The sequence below is a fragment of the Brachycentrus maculatus genome, unplaced genomic scaffold (assembly GCF_059751285.1).
Source record: "Brachycentrus maculatus isolate JH-2025_06_01 unplaced genomic scaffold, ASM5975128v1 h1tg000569l, whole genome shotgun sequence".
Classification (NCBI taxonomy): Eukaryota; Metazoa; Arthropoda; class Insecta; order Trichoptera; family Brachycentridae; genus Brachycentrus; species Brachycentrus maculatus.
This window is the reverse complement of record NW_028281310.1, coordinates 5,001-24,413: the sequence shown is the minus strand read 5'-3', so window position 1 is coordinate 24,413 and position 19,413 is coordinate 5,001. Positions and strand designations below refer to the sequence as shown.

Below are 19,413 nucleotides of genomic sequence, written 5' to 3'. Positions count from 1 at the left end.
CCTCGTGTGCACGCGTAGCTGCATTGAGTGCATTCAGATATGCACCAAGTGTTCATACAGTAACCATATGGGCACCTTGCATGCATGCTTAGTGTGTACAGATATGCCCCGAGTGTCAATCGGTAACTATGTGGGCACCTCGTATGCACGCGTAGCTGCATTGAGTATATACAGATAAGCCCCGAGAGTTCAAACGGTAGCTATGGCGGAGAGTACTAGGGGTTATGTGGTTCATTATTTTATTCCGTCAAGTTAAAAAAGAAAATTATCGAAAAAGATAACATTACCGATAAAATTAAGAATGGTGTGTTGAGATGGTTTGGACATGTAGAACGAATGAGTGAGGAAAGAACGGTAAAACAAATTAATGAGGCGAATTTAATTGGAAAAAGGAGCAGAGGAAGACCGAGAAAAACATGGCACGATCAGGTATGCCAAATACTTGAAAGTGGTCAGGTTAGGAGTCGTAACAATCGGCGGGTATATATGAGGAGATGCATGAACGTGGAGGAGGCGAAGAATGTTTGCAAAGACAAAGTGGTGTGATGGTTAGTTAGTTAGTTAAGTTAAAAAAGATATAGAGTTTTTAAATCCGCTTTATTACTGTGAAATACAGCTGGATGTAGTCGGATGTTATCGTAGCAATCTGGGCAAAATAAATCGGGATCCAGTTAGAACTGACTCGGGCTAATGTTGCGGTGGTAGGTGGTGCGGCGCGAGAAGAACGAGGGAACTGCTCATTTTGCTGAAAACAGACAAATACTTGTGTTTTATGAAAATATAGTCAAATATCACATGTTATATGCGTATTCCAATACTAACACTGAATATCCATACAGAAGTTTCACTGTAAATAGATGAGTGTAAAGTTACGAACCTAATTTTTACTTCTCTGATTTCAAATCCGCTCCTGCGTCTATCAGGACCTTCATCACATCCAGGTGACCCCCTTGGACCGCATAAACCAGGGCTGTGCGACCTGTAACCGAGGCATACATCAGTGCAGTCAGATGTGTAAGCTGAGGATACACCAGGCACTCAGACCTGCATCCGGGGATGTGTAACAGTGCACTCACACTAGTAGCCGAAGACATACAACACTGCAGTCGGAGCTATAACCGAGGACATACATCAGTTAATAAAAGTATAGCTTACCCTTTGAATCAACTTGGTCAATTGGAGCCCCCGCTGCCAATAATATGTTGACTGCATCCAAGTTTCCATCTTTGGCAGCTACCATTAGTGGAGAAATACCTGCTAAAGAAAATACCTGCTAAAGAGAATAAACATATAAAACCTTCTTCATCTGTTTCTAGTATTAGATCTGGAGATCCAATTTTTCAGGAACGTGACTCCTCCTGAGACGTTGGCGCCCAGCTATCCTTCCATCTCTTTGATAGTCTTCCGGGAAGGGGGTGACCCGGTGGTATCTCGCTATCCGCAACGCATGGGATCCGTGATTGATCCAACCTTTTGACATGGTCTCTCCATATGTTATTCTTTCTCTACTCCAAAGCACGACACGTTCGGTCTCACAGGTCCGCCTAATATCTTCGTTTGGAATTCTCTCAGTCGAGGGTTCTTCGTGTGATAGCCCTTTATATCACTTTGGCTAGAGATTTTACTATTTATTTCATCATACAAAGTTTCACATAAAAAATTACAACATACTAAGTTTTCCCGTGGCGAGGGCATATTTTACAATTTTTTTTTTAATAAAATGTAATGTGAGAAAATTGTGCATACAATCAAATGCGCCATGTCCGAATGATGCGATCTATTTCTATCTGCCCACTTCCGTTATCAACTTATGAATAGTGCTTTTATAAGTTTAGTGACTTTAGAGATAATGGAAGCAGGTTGTGTAACTTTAGTGCATAATAATCAATGTTCTTTCGACCAAAAGAGGTATACGAGTAGGTATGTTACATTTTGTTTGATGTGTTACTGCGTTATGGATCTTTTAGTTCTATGTACATTATGTATAATATATAGTAAGAAACCGAGTGTCGTTTTATTGCTAACTTGGCTAGAGATATCATCATCCACTCGGGTCACGATAAGATTCTACCGAGATGCTAATATGGAAGTCCGAGTACTACAGGGCTCACATTTACACTGGCTGGTTCCAGTGATAGCGGCGTGACATTGTCCATTCTATCTATGATAAATAAATGACTTCCGATGGATTTTATCATTTTTGATCCTCTACCGTAGCGCGTCTTGGCTACGGCATTGGAGGTTTCGGGTTCGATTCCCGAAGGGACACAATAAATTAGAGTAACGTTTCACTCAATATCCCTAATACTGAAGCGCAGGGCTGATCACCTTTCCTTCTTGTGATTAACGATCCATATAACAGTGCATAAGTTTGGTGAAGCGTGTTATTCTCTCTGCCTACCCATGCGGAGAAGCAGTTGATGGTTGTTTACCTTTACCTCCCCCTTTTCCTGTCGCCCTATTAGGAGCAGTTGGGACAGAATGGCGGCTGCTCGTTGTCGGGGCCTGTTTCTTAGTTTTATCCTTCTTCGGAGGCGCCTTGTGCTGTCCATATGCTCCACCTGGGGAGATTAATAGATTTATTGAAGTAAGTAACTTGTTACAGTAAAACCTCAAGGCGTAGGTAAATGTTCCCACTTGTCACTATTCAGTACCACAACAGATTCTAGGAAAGTCTACTATTGCCCGTATTCGGCAATCCGTAAGCCGCGCCCCCATCCTTGGTAGTTCATATTATAAAGATACTTTCGTATGATATCTACTAATCAGTAAAGAAAGCTTTTTGTAATACATTATTTTTTATAATTTAAATACAAATTTACTGACGATACTTGACCAAAGATGTCCCTGTAAGGATAGAATTATCTTTTTGAGTGAAATATCAACTAAAATCAGTTAGAAATCAAAACTTTACTCTCCAGGTGTAAATTTTTATTGTGTTATTTTATATTTATTGGTATAACAGAGAAAGTTATAATTTTATGAGTTATTTTATTTTTATAACTCGGTTGTATTTGAACGCCGGCGCCGTCGACGCCTCAAGAACGCGAGCGTTGTGATTGGTCGGCCTGTTTTGTTCCACAAACATCTGTTTAGTGCGCGTTACCTGTTTCTGCATTTAAAGAATATTTCTATGTTTGCTCTCGTTTTATCAGGTGCAAAATATGTATTAGCGCCCCATTGTTTGACAAACCATATCACCTCCCCTCCGGGCGGGGCAACTTTCTTACTTGCGGGATACATTCAATTAGTGTCTTTGTATTCATGTTTTGAAAAAACTGATATGCGAATAGGTTAACAATTACCTGGTAAGCTATAATCAATGTAAACGCAGCCCTATATCATCATGCGAAATACAATTCTCAACGACGATATCTTATATTTCGATTGGAATATCTCTATATTTCTTGCACTTTTTCAATGCTTTAATTCGTCACATATGTCATTTTGACAGTCGGTTTTGTTAATAACTAAAATAATTTATGATCATATAACTGTTTTTCATTTCTGACCAACATAAGATAAAAAAATAAACTGTTTTATTTGTACTGGGTTTGGTCACAATCGTTTCAAGTCAAAAACGTTTCTGCATTCAATTAGGTTTTGAGAGGATGCTCTCCTGAAACTAGGAGTTTTTATGTTAAATCCAGTTATACTTTAAACTGAGATGATCAAATCACACAATCCGATGTAGAGTAGGATATTTGTCCATCATGTTTGTAAAAGTGATGATTTAGTTTCTCGCACTTAACAACAAGACTCAGTACCCGTGTCTTGGTGGTGTTGCTGCAGGGTTTCCAGGGACGGGGCGGGGCCGGCTCGGGCAGTCAGGGCGTCCTCCAGCTCTTTAACTTTCTGCTCCAACTCGGCCGTCTTGCGTTCTGAGGATCAAATAGTAAGGCACTTGTCATCTGTCGTCTGCAAGTTGGAAAGCTGTTTTCGTGTGAGTCAATTTATTAATGAAGATTCTGAATCTTTACCCGTGTCTTGGCGGAGTTGCTGCAGAGTTTCCAGGGACGGGGCGGGGCTGGCTCGGGCAGTCTGGGCGTCCTCCAGCTCCTTAACTTTCTGCTCCAACTCGGCCGTCTTGCGTTCTGAGGATCAAATAGTAAGTCACGTGTCATCTCTCGTCTCAAGGTTGGAAAGCTGTCTTCGTGTATGTTGACTTATCCTCCCTACTGTCTGTCACCTTGCCGTGGTAGGGGGGCTTGTCGCCGCTTTGGTGGCTTCTAAGAACAGACCCCAATCTAAGGTGTCAAACAATCCGTGCCGATAGATGCGTGACTAACGGGGAGGTACCGGGCGACCTCAGGGTGATTTTATCCTTACATGCGGGGCTCTGTAGGGGCGGACCACTTTCCCTAGCTTCTCGTGGGACCAAAATGAATAAAGAAATCATCAAAAAAACTAAAGAATTGGCTCTGGAGGATGCATCCGGCACCTCCCCAGAGAAGGAAGCAATGAACACGGAGGATGCACATGGTACCTCCGCGTCCATAGTTACAGGGGACCTTCAGCCACCTGTCCACTCGCTGCAACCGGAAGATAAGAGGCTCACCAGGCCCTATCTATCGGGAGTAGCAAAACGACGACTCAGCAGACTTGTTACGGAGGGCAGGAGGCGAGAAGAGGCACTGAATTTCTGCAAAAAGTCTGTTGTGTCCGCTTCAGTGAACCCACCTAAGGAAAAGAGGGCCTGCAAAAAGCCCCGCTCCATGGAGCAGTCTCCGAAGGCAAACAAAGTCATGAATCAAGGCGATAACACAGGTCCTAGCTTCAGAGATATGACATGCTCAATCAAAGTGGGCATTCAGGATATCGAAAGGAACCTGAACGAGGAGGAGATGAGGCTGATCGCGGACTTAATCCCCAAAAAGGTGGATGAAATCTCGGGCAACGGATATCACCCGTCGTGATCTGCGGCAATGAACGCAGCAGAGCATGATTGGTCAGGTGTGTCGAGAGTCTGAAACCCTACAAGGGGGCATGCCTTCGAGCAATTAATGAGCGAGACATGCCCAAACAGATAGTCCCTAAGAAAAGAATCCCGAAAACTCTTTAATAGAGCTAGATGCAATGGAGATTGGGATTCTTATAAACAGGCCCTCACAAAATTCAATAGAGAACTAAGGAAGGCCAAAATGATATCTTGGAGGACGTTCTGCGAAGGGATTAACGGTCCCTCGCATGAAGCCAAGATCCACAAGATATCATCAAAAATCCTATCTGGGTCTATTGAAGAAACCCGACGGGACCTTTACCGAGAGCATAGAGGAGACCCTGAGGCTAATGGCGCAGGTTCACTTCCCAGGCTCGGATACAACCTCTGAATCTGACAATCCACAGGCCCAAACTACAAAAAAGTCCAAACCGGACATTGTGGACTTGAGGAGAGCGTCAGAGATTTTCAGACCCCATCAGGTTTCATGGGCCTAGTAGCTTTCAACCATACAAATCTGAAGGGGAGGATGGCATTTTCCCAGCCTTACTGCAGCAAGGGAAAAAAATATTCTGCCAGTAATAATTTAAATCTTCAGAGCAAGCTTTGCGTGGAGATATACAAGACAACACTCTTAGACAAAACTTTAGCTGCTCGAATAGCTAGATGATGCCCGCAAGAAGGGGTGTTGTCAATTCTGTTATATCCAAGGCACCGCATCCAGCCAAATACAAAAAGCCCTAAAAATAGAGGAAAACTGGTGTAAAGGCGAACGCTAACAAAACTGTTATAGTCCCCTTTACCAATAAAAAGAAGCTGGATGAGCTTAAGGCACTGGCTCTATTTGGGAAAACTATAACATTTTCCAAAGAAGCCAAGAAAACGAAAATTGCTCTAGGTACAAACTTTCGGGTAGCTGGGTTGAAATGGGGTCTTCAACCAAGGCAAGCCCTTTGGCTCTACACGGCCATGGTCAAACCAATAATCACCTATGGCTGTGTTGCATAGCACAAGAAAACTCAGCAGAAGACACGCATAAATGCCCTGAACAAGATTCAGACACTTGCATGTCTTCTCACAACGGGTGCCATGTCCAATACACCCACAAACGCTCTGGAGGCGATGTTAAGCCTGAGTCTTACACATACACGTGCAAATGGAGGCTCGCATGGCATTGCTACGGGCGAGTGTGGGTGGCAAGAGAGACTGGCGATCCAGTGTAATTAAAGGATTACACTCAGATCTACACAAAGCTCCCATCATGGATATGCCATTAGATACCATGAATGTGACTCACAGCTTTGTCAAACACTTCACAACTGACATACTCGAAAAGGAGACAAGGCGAGAGAATGATCCCTACACCTTTTGAAGTGGAGACATTGTATGGTATACGGATGGATCGAAAAAAGATGGTCGGGCAGGCTCTGGAATCTTTGGCGTCCACCGCAGACAGAAAAAATCAACTTGTCTGGGAGAATATGCCAATGTTTTTCAGGCTCAAATGAGCTCAATCATGTAGTGCTCCCACATTAACCTATACCGATCATACTATAACAAAAAGATCTCCATCCTCTCGGGCAGCCAGGCGGCGCTTAAGGCTCTAGGCTCCGTTGAGATAAGATCAAAACTAACCCATGAATACATAGAGGCTCTAAACCGCCTGGGCGAGAGAAACGCGGTAAGGCTGGTTTGGGTGCCCGGGCATTGTGGTGTCAAGGGCAACGAGGTTGCCGATAAACTTGCAAGAACTGGTGCTGAGGCCACCAATGGGCCCTGAACCCATATGTGGACTGACACTCAGCACTATCAAGTTTAAACTAAAAAACTGGGCCATGGACAAGAGCCAAGAAATCTGGTCCAATAGCTCAGGGATGAAACGCGCAAAGGAACTGATCACAGGATACTCGCGGAAATTCACCACAGAAGCTCTAAAGCTTAGCGAAAAAACAAATTAGGATCCTAATCAGGACCTTGACAGGACACTGCAGACTGAGGAAACACATGACGAAAATCTCACTTTATGACTCCCCAGTATGCAGATTTTGTATGCAATCCACATTCTTTACAATTGTGACGCACTCCTTCACAAACGAAGTCACATCCTTGGAGGACCTCTACTGGACTCCGAGAACGTGAAGCTCCTTCCACTAAGATAGGTCGTGAGTTACATGACTCATGTAGGTCTTGGCAGTGAGCTGAAAAACAGAGGGAAGTCACAATAGACATAATATGGTCGCAGTGACATGAGAGATGCAAGATCCCTTGACCCCCAAAAAAAATGTTAACTTATTTATGAAGATTGAGAATCAGTACCCGTGTCTTGGCGGTGTTGCTGGAGGGTTTTGGCGTGTTCAGCTTGCACTCTTTCCAGGGACAGAGCGAAGCTGCTAGGAGCGGCAAGGGCAGTCAGGGCGTCCTCCAGCTCTTTAACTTTCTGCTCCAATGGTGCAGTGTCTTGCAACACCTCCCGTTCTGAGGAACAAATAGTAAGTCGGTATAGTGGGATCGCCAACTAAGCCACACGTCCGCAGTTTGGAGAGAAGTCCGTTCGTAAGGAAGAGAAGATGGAAATGAAAAATATGGAGCATACGTTGGATCGAAGCTCAAACTCTGGACATTTTTATGTCTCAACTTTCTTCATTTATTTCAACGGGTCAGAAGGAGAAGAATAGCACTAGAGTTTCCATTCTTATAGAACTTGTTTACACATTCCTTTGGAACTAGATTACATATTCCTATAGACGTAGATTTCGCAGTCTTATACAACTAGATTTTACATTCCTAAAAAACTATACTCCGCCTCCGTAGTGTAATGGTCAGCACGCTTAGCTACCGTTCTGGAGGTCCCGGGTTTGATTACCAGTTAAAAATTATATGTTAGTGATTTTTTCATTCTTATATTTATTAAATATTACCCTGGAGGTACCTGAAGCGAAGGGCTAATCACTTTTCCTTCATGTGTAAACACTGATCAATATAACACTGCGTATTTATAATGCTGTGCCCTATGCACCGTTGGGTTGGCAGAAGAAGAATAATAGCACTAGATTACACATGCCTATAGATCTTGATTACGCATTCTTTGCATGATACAACATCAGGTATATCCATAACACGTTCAGTCCAGCAGATATTAGGAAGAGTCCTCTACTTATTTCCTGTAAAACATCGCCTCATTTTCGGGAACGGTATTTACTTTTTATGTTTTATTTTGTAGCGCGCACACATATTAAATGTATTAGACTAGATTCAAGTAGGTACCTATTTTGGGTATACTTAAGGGAATGTGTATAGTTGGCAGGAAATGCTTAACTGAATACATTTATTGGCTTATACTTACTGCCTATTTCCAACTCCAGACAAGCTACTACTTCCTTGAAACCAGAACTTCTTGCCAGGTCGAGTGGTGTTTTACCTAAAAACATTGAAAATTATATGATAGTTTCACAAGAGCGGAGCTTGTACATTAAGCCTGGATACCCTCGGCATCTTGGTGCGGAATGAAGGTAGAAAGACAGAAATGACTTGTTCACTGGCAGACATTGAATCGTGTAAGTACATACATAACATAATGGGTAATATGAACAATGTGCCATTTTGAACCAGCGCTAAGCGGAAACTGGATTTTTATATTGAATTTATTATACTCGTGTACCAATGTTCCCATCCGTGAATGTTTTTACTATATTCACACCTATCCGCTACGCAACGAAGCAAATATGACGAAAGAAATCACAAGTCTACGACGTGTTTTTTGTATGTGAAGTTGAAGGTACCTACTGAAATGCAAAAAAGGGCACTCCGTAGTCAATGCGTTAATAAAAGTTTTCCTTGATGCCAGTTGTGAACTCATATGTCTGCTACACGAGGTCGGTGTATATATATGCGCGGGAGTTCCAAAAATTTGAGTTAATATACACCAAATTAAATTGGACTACAAAGCACTTTTAAATATACTTCCATTGTGATTCAATCGTCTTCTTTCTCTCTTTCAAAATTTTCATTTTTGTACAAATGTCAGACCGTAACGATTTCATTTAAATCTACGCACGACCTGATGATGGTATGATTATACCGAAACCGGTAGTAACGAGTGACATTCGTTTGAAAATGACATAACAAGGCTAAATAATTGTCACAAAATAACTTTTTTATGTGTTTTTCAACTCTAAAATGCAACTAAGTAGGCTCAAATAATCAGTGGTTGGTTTAGCATTTACTATATAAAAGGTCTTTATGCGCCGTTTGCAAATAAATGTATATTTCCGTTTCTGCTAGTTAGTGATGATTCATGTAACCTATATACCATGGTGTCCTGTATGTACATTGCGTGTGTTGGGCATATTACTACTGCCACTACTAGTTACACTTACCCCACTTAGCTTTCAGATCTAGTGCAGCCCCCGCCTGCAGGAGTGCCCGTACTACCGGGAGGTGGCCCCCCCATGCTGCACGGTGTAGTGCAGTTCTCCCTGTAACGGAGGATGTACTGTATATACAGGGTGTACGGCCAGCGCGAGGCCATGTAGCAGGACCCCACTACCTATCCCAGTAACCTCCCCAGTATGTTATAGTCACCAATAGTTTACATTTAATTATCTTTTTCTTGGATAATTTCGAAATCACTGGAAGGTCAAAAATAAATACTCATTCTTCACATCATTTCATAAAATAAAAAATAACTAACTAACCATCACCCCGCAGGGGTAGCCAGAGAGAATAGAACGCCACGCCACTCTGTCCTTCAAAAACTCTTCGCCTCTTCCACGTTCATGCATACCCGCCGATAGTTTCGACTCCTAACCTGACCCCTTTCAAGCATTTGGCATACTCGATTGTGCCAAGTTTTTCTCGGTCTTCCTCTACTCCTTTATCCAATTACATTCGCCTCGTAAATTTGTTTTACCGTTCTTTCCTCACTCATTCGTTCCACATGTCCAAACCATCTCAACACGCCTTTCATAATTTTATCGATAATGCTTGTCTCAGCTTTGTATTCCTTCCTCATTTCACTATTCGAACATCTATCTTTTGTCGCACATTATTCTGAGAGATCGCATTTCGAGTGCATTCAGTCTACTTTCATCCTTCTTTTGCCAACTCCATGTTTCGCTTCCATACATTAAGGTCGGAACCAGGACTCAGGACAATTCATAAAATTATAGATCTGAATTATAATATAATAATAAGATTTTCATTCTGCATAAGTTCTCTACCCGTCAGTAAGAATGTTCGTTAATTTCAAATTGTAACCCTGCTGGAATAAAAATTGTACTTTCTGTATTCTGTTCAATGACTGAGATATACGGTGGAACATTTGTAGGAAAACGTTTGAAGAACACGCAATGAAGTCATTTATTATTACATGAAATTATAAAATACATACAACCTAATTTTTTTCAAATATAATTGAAATGTCCACTGTATAAATGGTACAACATTTTACTCTCATTAATTTTGTCATTAATTCCTCACCTTTCATTCTCCTTCCTGGTAAATCTATTTTTTTTATATCATGCCCTTTTTTAAATCTCTGAATGTTTTTTTATAGTTTTATAACTTGAATGTGGAATTGTTTTATTGACTTTTTTAACGTAACGTTTTTGTTAATGTAATGTTTTGTTTATTATTGTTAATGTAACTATTGCTTAAAACATCATTTTTTATTTGTAAAGCTGTACAATTCCCGAACAAATAAAATAAAATAAAATAAAAACACGCCAGCATGGTAGTATGGTAATTGATAAATTAATTTTACCTATCGGTCAACTGTCGGAAGACGTGCAAGAGTTACGACAAAAGGATTTGAAAAGACTTCGGGAATTTATACTCGAAAAACTTCCCGTGTACATACCAGTACCGGTTTATTAAATAGATTGTTGGTTTTATCTGACCCTGTAATATCGAGTATGCGAAAACTGCAATGGAAAAATAGTGGTCTGCTTTCAAAAGACGTACTTAGTTTATTAAAAGTACGAGAAACAGTTCAAATTAACACATCTTTTCTCGAAAAAGGCGATTTAGAATGTGAAATATAAACGGAATTTTCGTATAATTAATGTTTATATAAGTGCACTGTTTCCATTGTTTATGAAAAACGTGTTTTTTAAGTTTCTGCTTAAAAAACTGTCTCTGTTTAAAAAAGAATACTTAGTAAAATGTATATAGTAGTACGTGATAAAGATATTCTTAGTCACATGGGTATTTTGTAATTTGTTAAAATATATATACTAAAGGTAAGTAACAAATGAATGTCAATATAGTACAAAATTCTTATTTTCGCCAAAACAACTATTTTATTTTAAGTTATTTTCCTATGTTTATAGCTGTAAAAATTAACTGTATTACACTTTTTGTGTTCAATTTATATTATCAATTATACTTTGATGTATTAATACATTTATAAAAATATATAGAAGGAGAAAATATTTATTTCCTCCTAAAATGCTCGAAACGACCAGTGTGAGGGGGTTTCAAATAAATATTGGTGATTTTCACTCTCGTATTTATTTGAGTAAATAAAAAGCAAATTAAATTGGACTACAAAGCACTTTTAAAAATATTCACATTGTGATTCAATTGTCTTATTAATCTTTTTAAATTTTTTAATTTTCGTTCAAATATCAGACCGTAAAAAATTCATTTGAATCTACATACGATCCGATGATGATATGATTATTCCGAAACCGGTAGTAACGAGTGACATTCGTTTGACATAACAAGGCGAAACGATTGTCACAAAATGACTTTTTTATGTGTTTATCAACTGTAAAATGCAACTTATCAGGCTCAAATAATCAGTGGTTGGTTTAGCATTTACTATATAAAAGGTCTTTATGCGCCGTTTGCAAATAAATGTATATTTCCGTTTCTGCTAGTTAGTGATGATTCATGTAACCTATATACCATGGTGTCCTGTATGTACATTGCGTGTGTTGGGCATATTACTACTGCCACTACTAGTTACACTTACCCCACTTAGCTTTCAGATCTAGTGCAGCCCCCGCCTGCAGGAGTGCCCGTACTACCGGGAGGTGGCCCCCCCATGCTGCACGGTGTAGTGCAGTTCTCCCTGTAACGGAGGATGTACTGTATATACAGGGTGTACGGCCAGCGCGAGGCCATGTAGCAGGACCCCACTACCTATCCCAGTAACCTCCCCAGTATGTTATAGTCACCAATAGTTTACATTTAATTATCTTTTTCTTGGATAATTTCGAAATCACTGGAAGGTCAAAAATAAATACTCATTCTTCACATCATTTCATAAAATAAAAAATAACTAACTAACCATCACCCCGCAGGGGTAGCCAGAGAGAATAGAACGCCACGCCACTCTGTCCTTCAAAAACTCTTCGCCTCTTCCACGTTCATGCATACCCGCCGATAGTTTCGACTCCTAACCTGACCCCTTTCAAGCATTTGGCATACTCGATTGTGCCAAGTTTTTCTCGGTCTTCCTCTACTCCTTTATCCAATTACATTCGCCTCGTAAATTTGTTTTACCGTTCTTTCCTCACTCATTCGTTCCACATGTCCAAACCATCTCAACACGCCTTTCATAATTTTATCGATAATGCTTGTCTCAGCTTTGCATTCCTTCCTCATTTCACTATTCGAACATCTATCTTTTGTCGCACATTATTCTGAGAGATCGCATTTCGAGTGCATTCAGTCTACTTTCATCCTTCTTTTGCCAACTCCATGTTTCGCTTCCATACATTAGGGTCGGAACCAGGACTCAGGACAATTCATAAAATTATAGATCTGAATTATAATACACTAATAAGATTTTCATTCTGCATAAGTTCTCTACCCGTCAGTAAGAATGTTCGTTAATTTCAAATTGTAACCCTGCTGGAATAAAAATTGTACTTTCTGTATACTGTTCAATGACTGAGATATACGGTGGAACATTTGTAGGAAAACGTTTGAAGAACACGCAATGAAGTCATTTATTATTACATGAAATTATAAAATACATACAACCTAATTTTGTTCAAATATAATTGAAATGTCCACAAAGGACACCTCCGTAGTGTAGTGGTCAGCGCGTTTGGCTACCCTGCTGGAGGACCCGGGTTCGATTCCCAAGGGGCACACCGGTCGTTTGGACCGATTTAGGAGGAAATACATATTTTTTCAACATCGTTAATAAAATCATATAAAAATCTCTATTATTAAAAACATATCAATGTATAAAATGTGAATGTCAAAATTGATAATGATGTTATTGGTGATTTTTGGCAACGTTACAAAGCGAAGCAAAAGTGATTTACCAAATTTTTCTTTGGCATTGTTATTTAAAAGGTCAAAGTGTTCGGATCTGTATAATTATTTCTAGTCATAAAAGTATTTTTTTTCTAAATGGATATTGTTGTTGAAGGTATGTACTATTATAAACTTAGATTTCTTGTTTTATAAATGTTAATAAAATGTTTTAAAATCGACCTAACAATAAGGAGTATATTTTATTTAATTTTCTTTTTTTGGATCACATTCATTTAGAGATTAGAAAAAAGTTCATCAAAGTTATGTGCGGATACTTCTCTATATTATTTTTTAACTATTTTTTTATCAAATATATAAAATTTAGACACCGAGACCCACCGAACGATTAGAAAATGTAATATTTCTTCGGTTACTTCCAGGTAGCCGAGCGGGTCGTTCTGATGGGAGAGTAGTCATAACTCGCAATGAGTTATTTTAAATGATAAACCCGAACAATATGTCAAAATTTTCACCTAGGAAATGTAATAAACAACTACTGACTTACATTCTTAGCAAGTTAGGATATAACGAATGTGATTGCAAGGCCATGTAATCCTGCATACTGGAGTTCGGATTATCGACTTTTACATATTGCATATCGCTTAGAAATAAATGGCAAGCACGAGGTAAAGAAGGTAAAGATAATTAAGCCAGGAGAAAACAAACGATAACTTCGAGGTTATATTCTGAAATGGGTCTAGTAGTAGATGTTCCAAAACAAGGTGGAGGGAACAGTAACGATGGAAATACTGCTAGACGTTTTTTAACGACCCTAAAAAGTTTGCTGATATACCGGGATTGACGTAAATTTGATGAAAATATTTGGAGTTGTTTTAAGTGCACTCTTAAGTGGGTTTCACATAAATACCAGTGAATTTGACAAATATGCCCATGAAACAGCAAAACTCTTTGTGGAACTGTATAAATGGTACAACATTTTACTCTCATTAATTTTGTCATTACTTCCTCACCTTTCATTCTCCTTCCTGGTAAATCTATTATTTTATATCATGCCCTTTTTTTTAAATCTCTGAAGGTTTTTTAATAGTTTTATAACTTGAATGTGGAATTGTTTTATTGACTTTTTTAACGTAACGTTTTTGTTAATGTAATGTAATGATTATTATTGTTAATGTTACTATTGTTTAATACATCATTTTTATTTGTAAAGCTGTACAATTCCCGAACAAATAAAATAAAATAAAATAAAAACACGCCAGCATGGTAGTATGGTAATTGATAAATTAATTTTACCTATCGGTCAACTGTCGGAAGACGTGCAAGAGTTACGACAAAAGGATTTGAAAAGACTTCGGGAATTTATACTCGAAAAACTTCTCGTGTACATACCAATACCGATTTATTAAATAGATTGTCGGTTTTATCTGACCCTGTAATATCGAGTATGCGAAAACTGCAATGGAAAAATAGTGGTCTGCTTTCAAAAGACGTACTTAGTTTATTAAAAGTACGAGAAACAGTTCAAATTAACACATCTTTTCTCGAAGAAGGCGATTTAGAATGTGAAATATAAACGGAATTTTCGTATAATTAATGTTTATATAAGTGCACTGTTTCCATTGTTTATGAAGAACGTGTTTTTTAAGTTTCTGCTTAAAAAACTGTCTCTGTTTAAAAAAGAATACTTAGTAAAATGTATATAGTACGTGATAAAGATATTCTTAGTCACATGGGTATTTTGTAATATGTTAAAATATATATACTAAAGGTAAGTAACAAATGAATGTCAAAATAGTACAAAATTCTTATTTTCGCTAAAACAACTATTTTATTTTAAGTTAATTTCCTATGTTTATAGCTGTAAAAATTAACTGTATTACACTTTTTGTGTTCAATTTATATTATCAATTATATTTTGATGTATTGATACGTTTATAAAAATATATAGAAGGAGAAAATATTTATTTCCTCCTAAAATGCTCGAAACGACCAGTGTGAGGGGGTTTCAAATAAATATTGGTGATTTTCACTTTCATATTTATTTGAGTAAATAAAAATCAAATTAAATTGGACTACAAAGCACTTTTAAAAATATTCACATTGTGATTCAATTGTCTTATTAATCTTTTTAAAATTTTCAATTTTCGTTCAAATATCAGACCGTAAAATTTCATTTGAATCTACATACGATCTGATGATGATATGATTATTCCGAAACCGGTAGTAACGAATGACATTCGTTTGACATAACAAGGCGAAACGATTGTCACAAAATGACTTTTTTATGTGTTTACCAACTGTAAAATGCAACTTATCAGGCTCAAATAATCAGTGGTTGGTTTAGCATTTACTACATAAAAGGTCTTTATGCACCGTTTGCAAATAAATGTATATTTCCGTTTCTGCTAGTTAGTTTTTTTTTTGAATTACCTAACGTCCAAGTGACTCTGAAATCTAGCTACGGCTTATGCAACACCGTTTATCATGTCCCTACTCAGGCTTCAACTTTAAAAGTTTCATAGCCTATGCCTACTTGTGAGTGGATTTACTCTTTATGTTTAAAGTTACTATAATTTCATGTAATTCATGAGTGAAAATTCTAGGCAAAAACACTCGCTAGTCTGCTAGTTAGTGATGATTCATGTAACCTATATACCATGGTGTCCTGTATGTACATTGCGTGTGTTGGGCATATTACTACTGCTACTACTAGTTACACTTACCTCCTTTATCCTGCAGATCTAGTGCAGCCCCCTCCTGCAGGAGTGCCCGTACTACCGGGAGGTGGCCCTCATATGCTGCACGGTGTAGTGCAGTTCTCCCTGTAACGGAGGATGTACTGTATATACAGGGTGTACGGCCAGCGCGAGGCCATGTAGCAGGACCCCAATATTCGAACGTCTATCTTTTGTCGCACATTATTCTGAGAGATCGCATATCGAGTGCATTCAGTCTACTTTCATCCTTCTTTTGCCAACTCCATGTTTCGCTTCCATACATTAGGGTCGGAACCAGGACTCAGGACAATTCATAAAATATATTTATCAATTGTTTTTTTTTCCTCTATTTTTTAACGTTTTGTAAAAAATGGATCTGATTTATAATATACTAATAAGATTTTAATTCTGCATAAGTTCTCTACCCGTCAGTAAGAATGTTTGTAATTTCAGATTGAAACCCTGCTGGAATAAAAATTGTACTTTCTGTATACTGTTCAATGCCTGAGATGTACGGTGGAACATTTGTAGGAAAACGTTTAAAGAACACGCAATGAACACATTTATTATTACTTATTGTAATAATTTATTGGTCAATATTAAAATTAACTATGATAAATATTATGTCTAACGAACTTGTTTATAAAAATAAATATTTTTATTTAATTTAAACCCAAAAATTAGTTTTATTTGGTTTCGTACAAAATTATATTCATAATTTCTAAAACCCGCAACATGTTTATGTAAGAAATTGCGAACTTTAAATGAATATTTACACCATTTTGGGCAATTCCGTATATATTTTTCAATGAAAATTTAATCATTTTCACTGTATTTAAAATTTAATTTAATTGCATTATGGACAAAAATTTATCTTGAAATATGAACTTAAGTCAAACTCCCAGAATTATTTTGTGGTTTTTGGAGCTAACCGCCACGTTTTCTATTTGAAGATAATTACTTAGTATTCGTATCTATTATGATGTTGACTTAAAATATAGCTATAAAATTAAAAACACAAATTATTTGAATTCAGTAAAAATAAAAATGTTTAAAACCACTGCTTCATTGCCAACCATGCTACATGCGCGTGCGACATGCTCCGCAGTATTAGTGAGCCGCTGCGCACGATCGCGTTTGGATGTAAAATGATGCGCTTGGATAATTTAATTTCAAAACTATCAAAAACTTGAAAATTCTCAAACAAAACTTATGACACATTATCCTATTGCTATGTAGCCTATTTTGATTAATATATAAAATATAAAAATCCGAAGAAAAACGCCTAAAAGGCGATTTCTGTACTGGGTCAGATCAGACCCGCCACCGCTGGGCGCGTTTTATTTGAGGGCATCGGGCTTTAGGTGTTAACAACCCTGAAAAGTTTGCTGATATACCGGGATTGACGTAAATTTGATGAAAAGATTCGGAGTTGTTTTAAGTGCACTCTCAAGTGGGTTTCACATAAATACCAGTGAATTTGACAAATATGCCCATGAAACAGCAAAACTCTTTGTGGAACTGTATAAATGGTACAACATTTTACTCTCATTAATTTTGTCATTAATTCCTCACCTTTCATTCTCCTTCCTGGTAAATCTATTTTTTTTATATCATGCCCTTTTTTAAATCTCTGAATGTTTTTTTATAGTTTTATAACTTGAATGTGGAATTGTTTTATTGACTTTTTTAACGTAACGTTTTTGTTAATGTAATGTTATGTTTATTATTGTTAATGTAACTATTGCTTAAAACATCATTTTTTATTTGTAAAGCTGTACAATTCCCGAACAAATAAAATAAAATAAAATAAAAACACGCCAGCATGGTAGTATGGTAATTGATAAATTAATTTTACCTATCGGTCAACTGTCGGAAGACGTGCAAGAGTTACGACAAAAGGATTTGAAAAGACTTCGGGAATTTATACTCGAAAAACTTCCCGTGTACATACCAGTACCGGTTTATTAAATAGATTGTTGGTTTTATCTGACCCTGTAATATCGAGTATGCGAAAACTGCAATGGAAAAATAGTGGTCTGCTTTCAAAAGACGTACTTAGTTTATTAAAAGTACGAGAAACAGTTCAAATTAACACATCTTTTCTCGAAAAAGGCGATTTAGAATGTGAAATATAAACGGAATTTTCGTATAATTAATGTTTATATAAGTGCACTGTTTCCATTGTTTATGAAAAACGTGTTTTTTAAGTTTCTGCTTAAAAAACTGTCTCTGTTTAAAAAAGAATACTTAGTAAAATGTATATAGTAGTACGTGATAAAGATATTCTTAGTCACATGGGTATTTTGTAATTTGTTAAAATATATATACTAAAGGTAAGTAACAAATGAATGTCAATATAGTACAAAATTCTTATTTTCGCCAAAACAACTATTTTATTTTAAGTTATTTTCCTATGTTTATAGCTGTAAAAATTAACTGTATTACACTTTTTGTGTTCAATTTATATTATCAATTATACTTTGATGTATTAATACATTTATAAAAATATATAGAAGGAGAAAATATTTATTTCCTCCTAAAATGCTCGAAACGACCAGTGTGAGGGGGTTTCAAATAAATATTGGTGATTTTCACTCTCGTATTTATTTGAGTAAATAAAAAGCAAATTAAATTGGACTACAAAGCACTTTTAAAAATATTCACATTGTGATTCAATTGTCTTATTAATCTTTTTAAATTTTTTAATTTTCGTTCAAATATCAGACCGTAAAAAATTCATTTGAATCTACATACGATCCGATGATGATATGATTATTCCGAAACCGGTAGTAACGAGTGACATTCGTTTGACATAACAAGGCGAAACGATTGTCACAAAATGACTTTTTTATGTGTTTATCAACTGTAAAATGCAACTTATCAGGCTCAAATAATCAGTGGTTGGTTTAGCATTTACTATATAAAAGGTCTTTATGCGCCGTTTGCAAATAAATGTATATTTCCGTTTCTGCTAGTTAGTGATGATTCATGTAACCTATATACCATGGTGTCCTGTATGTACATTGCGCGTGTTGGGCATATTACTACTGCTACTACTAGTTACACTTACCATCATTATCTTGCAGATCTACTGCAGCCCCCTCCTGCAGGAGTGCCCGTACTACCGGGAGGTGGCCCCTGTATGCTGCATTGTGTAGTGCAGTGGCCCCTGTAACGGAGGATGTACTGTATATACAGGGTGTACGGCCAGCGCGAGACCATGTAGCAGGACCCCACTACCTATCCCAGTAACCTCCCCAGTATGTTATAGTCACCAATAGTTTACATTTAATTATCTTTTTCTTGGATAATTTCGAAATCACTGGAAGGTCAAAAATAAATACTCATTCTTCACATCATTTCATAAAATAAAAAATAACTAACTAACCATCACCCCGCAGGGGTAGCCAGAGAGAATAGAACGCCACGCCACTCTGTCCTTCAAAAACTCTTCGCCTCTTCCACGTTCATGCATACCCGCCGATAGTTTCGACTCCTAACCTGACCCCTTTCAAGCAT

General features: G+C 37.6%; 1 protein-coding gene across 1 annotated transcript in view; it reads right to left on the bottom strand.

Annotated features, from left to right (window-relative positions):
* Positions 1–580: 580 nt before the first annotated feature.
* LOC148301366 (uncharacterized) overlaps positions 581–19,413 on the bottom strand; it is a 20,212-nt gene continuing 1,379 nt past the window's right edge. The window contains exons 2-13 of the mRNA XM_088273381.1: positions 18,965–19,063; positions 15,898–15,996; positions 11,916–12,014; positions 9,316–9,414; positions 8,283–8,357; positions 7,256–7,414; positions 3,981–4,094; positions 3,768–3,881; positions 2,433–2,561; positions 1,156–1,254; positions 878–979; positions 581–745 (exon numbers count right to left, since the gene is read on the bottom strand). Of these exons, the coding sequence (XP_088129507.1) occupies positions 885–979; positions 1,156–1,254; positions 2,433–2,561; positions 3,768–3,881; positions 3,981–4,094; positions 7,256–7,414; positions 8,283–8,357; positions 9,316–9,414; positions 11,916–12,014; positions 15,898–15,996; positions 18,965–19,063 (1,181 nt within the window). The 3' untranslated portion in view covers positions 581–745; positions 878–884. The remainder of the gene's footprint in view (positions 746–877; positions 980–1,155; positions 1,255–2,432; positions 2,562–3,767; positions 3,882–3,980; positions 4,095–7,255; positions 7,415–8,282; positions 8,358–9,315; positions 9,415–11,915; positions 12,015–15,897; positions 15,997–18,964; positions 19,064–19,413) is intronic.